The sequence below is a fragment of the Elephantulus edwardii genome, unplaced genomic scaffold (genome assembly GCF_000299155.1).
Source record: "Elephantulus edwardii isolate Elephantulus edwardi_28Jun2011 unplaced genomic scaffold, EleEdw1.0 scaffold00361, whole genome shotgun sequence".
Classification (NCBI taxonomy): Eukaryota; Metazoa; Chordata; class Mammalia; order Macroscelidea; family Macroscelididae; genus Elephantulus; species Elephantulus edwardii.
In genome coordinates, this window is record NW_006400111.1 from 1,640,122 (window position 1) to 1,650,879 (window position 10,758).

At 40.7% G+C, this 10,758-nt stretch overlaps 1 protein-coding gene across 1 annotated transcript in view; it reads left to right on the forward strand.

Annotated features, from left to right (window-relative positions):
• Window positions 1-10,072: 10,072 nt before the first annotated feature.
• Window positions 10,073-10,758, forward strand: part of SLC5A11 (solute carrier family 5 (sodium/inositol cotransporter), member 11) — a 79,035-nt gene continuing 78,349 nt past the window's right edge. The window contains exon 1 of the mRNA XM_006902047.1: window positions 10,073-10,218. Within this exon, the coding sequence (XP_006902109.1) occupies window positions 10,084-10,218 (135 nt within the window). The 5' untranslated portion in view covers window positions 10,073-10,083. The remainder of the gene's footprint in view (window positions 10,219-10,758) is intronic.

The window sequence follows — 10,758 nt, forward strand, 5'->3', positions numbered from 1 at the left end:
AATGACCACCATAACAAAAATTGGGGCAAACTTAAAGAGTCATAATCTATGACATATTTCTATTATATAATTGGCAGCATCAGGATGGATGCTGAAGAGATTGAGATTGTTCACAGCTTTAGTCTGCTTGGCTCCATAATCAACACTCTTGGCACAAGCAGTCAGGAAATTAAAAGATGCATTGTGATGGGCAAGTCTGCTGTTAGGGACCTCTCTAAAGTATTGAAGAGCAACAGTGTCTCTCTGGAGACTAAGGTGCGTCTGATACAGGCCAGGGTCTTTGCAATCACTTGTTATGCATCAGAGAGTTGGGCAATGACCAAGGAGGATAGAAGGAGAATTGATGCCTTTGAGCTTTGGTGTTGGAGAAGAGTATTGAGGGTCATGGACAGCTAAGAAAACAAACAGATTCATCCTGGAAAGGGTTAAACCAGGCTGCTTCTTGGAGACAAGAATTCTGAGGCTTCGCCTGACTTTGGTCATATTGTAAGGAGGGACCGGTCCTTGGAGAAGGACATCATGCTTGGGAGGGTGGAGGGCAGGCACAGGAGGGGAAGGCCCTCTGGGAGATGGATTGATTCGGTGACTGGGGTAATTGGGATGAGTGTGTTGGAGACAGTGAGATTGGCACAGGACAGAACAGAGTTTAGGGCTGTTGTACATAGGGTCGCTATGAGTCGCAATCGATTTGACGGCACATAATAACAACAACAACATAATAATATATAATATATATAAATAAAGTGGAAAATGTAAAATGAGCAGAGGAAAATGATTGGAACCTCCTAAAAAATACCTATGCGCATCAAAAGAGTAGAAAAAGAACTTGTTATTGTTGTTGTTATGTGCCTTCGAGTCTCTTGTGACTCATAGTGACCCCTATGTACAGGAGCCCTAAACCCTGCTCTATCCTGTCCCAACCTCACTGTCTCTGACACACCTACTTCTATTACCCCAATCACTAAATCGATCTATCTCAACCAGGGTCTTCCTCTCCTGCACTGCCCCTCCACCCTCCCAAACATGTTGCCCCTCTCCCAAAGTATGTCAGACGAAGCTTCAGAATCCTTGCCTCCAAGGAGCAGCCCGGTTTTACCCTCCTCAGGACAAACCTGTTTGTTCCCCTAGCAGTCCATGGTATATTCAACACTCTTCTCCAGCACCACAGCTCAAAGGCATAAGCTCTCGACTATCCCTAGTCATTGTCCAGCTCTCTGACACATAATACACAATTGCAAAGATTATGGTCTGGATCAGGTGCACCTTAGTTTCCAGCCTGACATCATTGCTCTTCAGTACTCTGGAGAGGTCCCTGACAGCTGACTTTCCCAATGCAATTCATCTCTTGATTTCCTGGCTGTGGGTTACCAATAACGTTGATTGTGGAGTCAAGCAAACTAAAGCTGTTAGCAAGCTCATTAAAAAGGAGACTAGAGACTGGAAATAAATATTTGGCAAGGACTTATCTGAGAAAGGACTCCTCTTCAAAATTTATAGAAAACTCAAAAAATTCAGCAACAACAATAACAAACTATTCAAGTACAAAATGAACAGAAGAAGAAAAAAAAAAAGACACTTCACCAAAGAAAACCTTTAGATGCCAAGAAACACATGAAGAAATGCTCAAGATCATTGTTGTTAGGTGTCACTGAGTTGACTATGACTCATGGTGATCCTTTGAAGAACAGATCTGACCTTGTCCTGTCCTGCTCCAGCCTTGTGATCTCTGCTGTGCTCGAGCCAATTGTTGCAGTTACTGTGTCATTCTATCTCATTGAGGGTCTTCCTCTCTTTCTCTGTTCTCTGTCATTCTCTATGTGATGTCTTTTGCCAACTTGCTCAAAGCATATGAGACAAAGTGTCACCATCCTTTTCTCTAAGGAGTTCCTGGATTGCCTTTCTTCCAAGACAGACTTATTTGTCCTTTTAGCATTCCTTGAGATATGCAGTACTCTTCTTCTTCAATGTCTTTAAGTCCCAATTTAAAGTCATTAATTCTTCTATCATCTATATTCCTTGTTCAACTTCCATATGTTTAGGAAGTGATTGAAAACATCATGGTTTGGATCAGGTGCACAGTTGTTGTTGTTGTTATGTGCCGTTGAGTAGCTTGTGACTCATAGCGACCCTATGTACAACAGCCCTAAACTCTGCTCTATCCTGTACCAATCTCACTGCCTTTGACACACCCAGCCCGATTACCCCAGTCATTGAATCAATCCACCTCATAGAGGGTTTTCCCCTCCTGCGCTGTCCCTCCACCCTCCCAAGTGTGATGTCCCTCAGTCTTTGTTAATATCATTGCTGTTTAGCATTTTGTAGAGGTCCTTGACTGCAGATTTTCCCAATTTAAGATGTGTTTTGACTTCTCGACTGCTGTCAGCATGGATGTTGATTGCGCATCTATGTAAATGAAACCCTTGACAACTTCAATCTTTTTTCCATCAGTCATGATGTTGCCTACTCGTCCAGTTGTTGTTATTGTGTGCCACTGAATCAGAACTGACCCATAGATGATCCTCCAGTGGGTTTTCAGAGGGAGTAAATGACACAGGACATTGTCTATCCTTCTCCTGTAGAGCAGTTGGTGGAGTAGAACCATGTGCATTCAGGACTGCAGTGCAGCTTCTTACCACTAGACCACCAGAGCTCCCTATTAGTCCAGTAGTAAGGGCTTTTGTTTTCCTGGTGTTGAGATGTAATCCTTATTGAAGGCTGTAACTTTTTTATCTCTTGAAGGAAGAGCTTCAAATCTTCTTCACTTTCTGCAAGTTAAGGCTGTGTCATCTGCATAACTGCAGGTTGTTGTTGAGTCTTCCTTCAATCTTGATGTCACACAATGGAGTACTATTTAAAAAACCCTCACTGCCTTTGAGTTGGAACAGAGTCATAGTATATCCTCAAGTAGGTTTTCAGACACTGTAAATTGCACAGAAGGAAATTGTCCATCTTTCTCTGATGGAGCAGCTTGTGAAGTTGAACACCTTTGAACTGGCTGTGCAACTTCTTTCCCAGTAGGCCACCAGAATTCCCAGAAGACGTTGTTGTTGTTAAGTGCCGTCGAGTCGCAGGTGACTCATCGCAACCCTATGAAGGAGATATTTCAATGCTTGGGTGTCTTTCATCCTCTCTCCAGGTTCACAGGGTTTCCAGAGGCAAGGTATTACAGAAGTGGATGCCACTCCTTCTTCCAAGCTTGTTTTAATCGGGGAGCTCCACCCCACTCTCTGTCCGCATTGGGTAACCAACCATTAATGCATTTGACACATCAGTGTCACAGTGTTCAGCCTCACAACAGCCACAAGTTACCGCTGTCTATATGACCTAGAGGAATGTATGAACAAAAACAGAGGACGTTATTCTGTGTTAAATAACTTAGTCACAAAAGGTGAAGTATTTACAACAGCACAATTTTTAAAACTAAAGAAAAGCTTCTTTAAAAGGTTTTTATTCTTCCTCTCCCACCCCCTTCTTGTTCTGTATCATCGAATCAGATCTGACTGAAACAGGAGGAGATTGCCCTTCCTTCCACAGTGGAGCATCTAGTGGATTCAAACCACTCATCTTTGGGATTGCAGTGTGGCTTCTTGTCCCCAGGCCACCAGAGCTCCCTTTAAAAGGTTTTTATTCTGGTGCAACCACTGTGGAAGGCGGTGTGGCACTTTCTCAAAAAGTTGCAAATAGAGATCCCATCTGACCCACCAATTCCACTACTGGGAATATACCCCAAAGAGATCATAACTGACATCCAAGCAGATATATGCACACCCATGTTTATCGCAGCTTTGTTCACAATAGCAAGGAGTTGGAACCAACCTAAATGCCCATCAACAAATGAATGGATACAGAAGCTGTGGTATATTCACACAATGGAATACTACACTGCATTGAAAACCAAGGAACTCATGCAGTATTATTCAAAATGGGTGACCCTGGACGACATTATGCTGAGTGAAGTATCTTAGTCACAAAAGGACACAGCATGGTGCCACTGTAAAACAGGACTGAGATCAGGCTTGGGGAGGAGACTGAGAAAGATGGGTTAAATAATGTATACTTCATTGAAAAAGATGAGGGAGAAAACTGTTTAAAAGGGATATGTAATTAGGTATTTTTGTCATGACAGGAGTCCAGAGTAAAGGCTGCATAGTGGAGTGGACCTGGGGGAGGGTTTGTAAAACAATGAAAGAATTTTTCTTTTACTTTTCCAAGAGGGTAGTGTACTGGGGGGAAGGGTTGGGAGGGGAGAAAAGTGCAACAATGAATGAACGGGGGGAAAAATTGGGCAATGAATTAAGAATGTCAATTAAAAAAAAGATTTAAAAAAGGTTTTTATTCTTAGATGTACTGTCTGTAAAGAACAGAAAGAATAATTGTTGGATGGCTAACAGGGTTGGGAAAGGAATAGAAAATTAGCAAAGAGATAATAGATAAATATTAAGATGGATGAAGGGAAAAGCAATATACAACCAGAAGACAATCAGGCAATACCAATAAAGTGAAGACACAAAGAAGTACACAAGAAATACAGTCAACAGCAAATATATAGACAAGCAGGCATGACAAATAGATGGATGTTATATTCACAACCGCACATAGGCTTGGTAGGTGATATTTCTCCATTCATATTGTTATTTTTGTGTGTAATGAAGTCAGAATTACCCATAGCTCACCCTCTGGAGGGTTTTCAGAGGCAGTTAATCTCACTGGAGGAGATTGCTTATTCTTCTTCCACGGAGAAACTAATGGCCTCGAACTGTATGCCTTCAGGATTGCAGCGCAGGTTCTTGCCACTAGGCCACCAGAGTTCCTTTTAGTAAATGCTTTATCATGAACGCAGAAGGATGAGCAGGGTACAATGCTGTTAATATTTCTTAAAGATATTAAGAAAGACATTATGCTTGGAAAGGTGGCAAGTCAGTAAAAGAAAGGAAGATTCTCAGCGAGATGGATTGACACAGTGACTATACCAATGGGCTCAAATATATGAGGGATGATGAGGATGGTAGAGGACAGGACAGGACAGGATACAGATCTGCTATTCATCAGGTTGCTATGGGTTGACTAGATTTATGAGTTGTAATGGGTTTCTTTATTATACACCTAACAACAATCATTGCCAAATACTCAGAGGGAATGAGATAACATAATCCATAAATGTGATGTCATACATCCCACTTTGATGAGTAGTTATTGGGGTCTTAGGGAGCTCTAGAGGCTTAGTGGTAAGGAGTTGCACTGTTACTGCAAAGACACATGGTTTGAATGGACCAACTGCTCCTTGAAATCTGGAACAAAACTCAACCTTATGACTCAACTTTCAGACAAGCAATGCGTGAATTGGGGAGACCAATGACAGCAGTGAAGCATCCACTCCTTAGAATGGCCAATCCTATCAGAAGAGTAGGATTGTTCCAAGGATAAAACTCTGAAGGCAGGAAGGGGTAGGAAAGAAGAATTAATGGAGATAAGGGAAGGTGTGAGAAAAGTGGGATTGAATTATAGCTATTGTGATTAATCTTATGAAACAAATGTGTATAAATGATTGAATGAAAAACCAATATATGCTTGGTAAATGTTCACTCAGATCACTTATTCTCACACATGCACCCCCCCCACACACACATGTGGCTACATTTGGTGGTGAAAGGAAACTTACAGATTATTAGATGCCCCCAGAATCATCTTTTCTAAGAGAGCATCTTCTTTTCTGCCTCTGAAGTGGTGCCACTCAATGTGAACTGGTGGGAAACTACCTTGAGAGGACTTTTTCTTTAAAACTGAAGGGAGGGTCCTACTAGCATGTTTAGAATAGAGTGCAATGCAATGCACAGAGAACTGTCTGTAGCAAATAATTGTTGTGTGTTGCTGAGTTATTTCAGACTCATAACAACCGCATGTGTTAGGTCTTACTGGGTGTTTAAAGAGGGTAAACATGAAGGCACAGGGCCATGAGTGTCTTTCGGAAAGGGCCAGAGGAAGTGAGAATAATACCCCTCCTCACTGTCTCAGAACAGAAATCAGATAAAGAGCCTGTAGCCCAGCCCTATGGGGCCTGTAGAGTCCCACCAGCAGACTCACAGTTGTACTGAGAATGGGTTTATTATGGAATTAAGTTGGAGAGTGAGAGAGGCAAAGAATATCACCTAAAACAAGTCCAGGTTTTATCCCAACACGTCTAAGGCATGATTTCTCAATAAGTCCAGGCTCTGGTCTCAATTTAGCAGTCAAATCCAAATCATCCAGCCAGGTTTGCGTCAGAGCAGTTGTAAGTCACCTTCTCCTTCAAGTATCCATCAAGAAAGCTTTCCTAACTTTAACTGTGATCTTTATATTAGGGCTCCGACTCATAGCGACCCTATGAGTCGGAAACGACTCGACGGCACATAACAACAACAACATTATATTAGGGCTCCTCTGCTTACACCCTGTTACAGTTTATCCACAGCAATGCCACAGTCTCTCCACCACAAGGATCTTACTCTCACCAGGGTCTTTCTCCAGTCTCCCTCAAGTCTTGCCACCACAAGTTTTGCTTGCTGCAAGTCTTTCTCCTCAGTGTGGGAAGCACTCTTTCTTAAGAGTTCCACAGCTGTTGATGATTTGCAAGACCACGTGCCTGCAATTAAGGTTGCTGGAGATCAGAGAGGGCTAACTAATGTCTGAGAAAAGCCAGTTTTTAGGCTAACATCACACTGGGTTTCAACCTCTATGGGAGTAGATTGTCATGTCTTTATCCTACATGACTGTTCTGTATGTTTGAACCACCAACCTTTCAAATAGCAGCAGAGTGCTTAACCATTGTGCTTCAGGCTTCCTCTAAAAAAGATTTATCCTACAATAGGACCTTGCACAAGTTACTTAACTTCTCAGTGCCCTTGATTCTCTGTTTGGGAAATGGGATGATAATTATAGTGTCCACTTTGTAGGTTTGTAAATATTTGTAATCATAAAAAGCCCAAACTTACTATGGATGAGTCAGTTCTGACTCCTTCAGGTTTCTGAGGCTGTAAATCATAGAATGCTCATCTTTTTCCTGCTGAGCTGCTGCATATCAACTGCTAGAGACACACAGACCAACTTGCCAAGGACTATGTGCCTAGGACTCCTATTAATTACTGTAATGGTGTTTACTAAATACATGTACATTTATAGGCATCTCCCAGCATAAGAACAAAATTACAGTGTTTTCAACTAAGCCTCAAATCAAAACATTACTTGACCCTCATTCAGCTGTGTGATGCTGTGGAGAGGAAATTGTCTCCTTTTCCTCTTACACTTGTAAACATGCTTATTAAGTGGAAGGTTGTGGTAAGTCATTTGTGCTATCTTTTTTGTAGTTGTATCTTTATAGTCCTTTTTAAAAATTGTGATTTTCTTAAAAGTTTACAGAAAGAATAGGTTTTCATTCTCTCATTGATACACATTTTCCTTCCTTTCCTTCTCCACCTGTTCACTTTGTAATGCAAGTTTTGATCTGGATTGCCAATTGCTGTATACACAATGTCTAATCATTCATTCCTTCAGAAAGTTCTTCTCCTCTCTCATTCCACTGTAGTGTTTATTATCTAGCCATTCTCTCTCTGCTCTCCCCAATCTCATGTCCATCCTGTTTTTATAATAGTGGTTACAGTATTAGTCTTTTTGTGACTGAGATATTTCACTTTGCATAATGTCTTCCAGACTCACCCACCTTGTGTAGTATTTTACAAATTCAGTGTTTTTTAGTGTTGTGTAATATTCCATTTTGTGGATGTTCCATGGTTTTTCTATCCATTTACTGGTTACATCTGTATTATTTAAATTGTGTATTTCCAATTTAAATATCAGCACAGCACACAAACATTACGGTGGCCCCACAATGTCTGGAGCATGGACAGCACCATTTGCTGGTCCTCTGGGTACAGTTGTTAGCTCTTTTCTGCATATTGGCATCCTAGTGCCGATGCCTGCCTGGAAGGCTCTGGAGGACTAGGCCTCCAACCTGGGAGTTATAAGATGTGATACTTTGGTCCAGTCAACAGGGCCAGCACATCTGAAGAATCTTTGGGCTGGGATTCAGTCATCTAGATTGGCTTTACAAAATTTAACAGCTGCTCTGAAGGCAAAATGAGAGAGATGAACATTAAAGTGACAACTCCCATGATAAGGTACCAGAGTCAGGTTCAGGCTCTTTTAATTAGCCTACCATTCCCACTTCTGTGTACATTCTATCAATAGTAAGATGGATCTTCCAAGCCTGCAGAGTCAGAGGTCTTCATTGGAGACAGAGCTGAAGTGACTGTATTTGAATAGTCTTTTGATGGGTTCTCTCTGCCCCAAAGAGTGAAAAACAACTTTTTACATTAGCAAACATTTTGAGGACAGAAGAAAAAAAGAATTTTGATGAAAAAATTTACTACACTGCAAGTTACAATAGTCCACTTAAGTTAATTAAAATGTGCTTGATTCAGAAAGACGAACTCTCCAAAGAAAATTAATGAGAAAATGAAAAAAGTTCCAATGTCACCACAACAAGATAAAATAAGTAATCCAGTAGAAAAATGGGCACAGGATATGAACAGACGCCTCACCAAAGAAGACATTCAGATAACCAACAAGCACAGGAAGAAATGATCAAAATCCTTCGCTCTAAGAGAGATGCAAATTAAAACAACTATGAGATATCATCTCACCCCAGTAAAAAGAGTAAAATTTAACAGAACAGCAAGCAACAAATGCTGGTGAGGTTGTGGAGAAACTGGAACCCTTATTCACTGTTGGTGGAAGTGTAAAATGGTGCAACCACTGTGAAAGGCAGTATGGCACTTTCTAAAAAACTTGCAGATAGAGATACCATTTGACCCAGCAATTCCACTACTGGGAATATACCCCAAAGAGACCATAACTGCCACCCAAGCAGATATATGTACACCCATGTTTATCGCGGCTTTGTTCACAATATCAAGGAGTTGGAAACAAACTAAGTGGCCATCAACAAATGAATGGATAGAGACGCTGTGGAATATTCACACCATGGAATACTACACTGTGTTGAAAAACAAGGAACTCATGAAATACTATTCAAAATGGGTGACCTTGGAGGACATTATGCTGAGTGAAATATCTCAATCACAAAAGGACAAATACTGCATAGTGCCACTGTTGTGAAACATGACTGACATCGGGGTTGGGGGGAGACTGAGAAAGATGGGATAAATAATGTATACTTCATTGAAACAAGTGAGGGAGAAAACTATTTAAAAGGGATATGTGATTAGGTATTATTGTCATGAGAGGAGTGCAGAATGAAGGCTGCATAGTGGAGTGGACCTGGGGGGAGGGATTGTAAGACAATGAAAGAATTTTTCTTTGACTTTTCAAAGAGAAGAGTGAACTGAGGGGGGCAGGGGCAGGGAGAAAAATGCAACAATGAATGGAAATCCAAAGTCTCTGTAAATTTTCATTTAAATTAATAATTAAAAAAATTCTATTACCAGGAGCAAACTTCTACTTAATAGGCATCAACATTATTTGTAAGTATAATATGTGTCTAGTGCCTTCTACCCAAGAATATTACTATAAATTGAGTTTCTTTCCAATGTGCCCTTTTAATGCCTGGAGATTTATCTTGATACACAGATAGACTGACAAGAGAACCAAGTTCTAGAAATATTTCTAATAGTCATCTTTATTTCTATGAGAATCCAGGGAAGTGTCACACTGCTTCTCCCTCTCTTGTTTACTTCATTACCATTCTGTTGACATTTTTCCTATCTGGATTTGTGTCAATTGGCTTGTACCCCTTCCAAATCCTATCAGTAAAAATTTTAAACATTATAAATAAATAATTTCTCTTTATGTTTTCCCAAGTGACTGAGTGAGCTGGTGAAAGTCAGCTGAATACTTGAAATTTCTTTATTGTGAATATTTCTTGAAGGGATAGATGGATGAATGAGTAGATGGATGGATGAATCTTCTTTCATCCTTCCAAGTGTGACTTCTTACTTGAATATCGTGGATTAAATAGGAAGATTAATACCAGAATTTGGCATCTAATGTGCAGTTATGCTTCTGCAGGTTTTGAAGATTTCATCCAGGACCATGGAGAGTGGCAGTAACAACTCAGACCCTAATCGGTCTGATCCCTTTGAAGCGTTTCCCCTGAGAACCCTGGAGCCAGGTGACATTGCAGTGCTGGTTTTATACTTCCTATTTGTCCTCGCTGTTGGATTATGGGTAAGCCATGCCAGTGGGAGGTGGTGAAAGAGGTAAAAGTTCAGGCCAGGGGCCCTGAACCAACATCATCACTTTAGAGATAAGATACTGAGAAAGAGGAGAAGAAATGAGCTCAAGTTCACCTATTCAGAAGGGTACTGTTTTAAAAAAAAAAAAATGGTAACACACGCGACATGCAGAAGCAGTGATTTTGAAAATTACTTCATACTTAAAGGGACCAGAGAGAATTATGCTAAGAACTAACTCAGTCCCATAAGCACAAATACTGTATAAGATCATTATTGTAGAAATAGAAAAATAATCAGTAAAATTGTGTATGAGGATTCAAGGGAGAGGAGGGTAGAAGCAGAGGAGTAAGGATGAGCGGGGGGAAATCATAGGGCCACACAATTTGATGGGTAGAGGGAGGGGTGGGTAAATGAAATTGGAAAGATCCAGTGTGAAAAACAATGTACATTGAAAAACAAGGAACTCATGCAATATTATTCAAAATGGGTGACCCTGGAGGACATTATGCTGAGTGAAGTATCTCAGTCACAA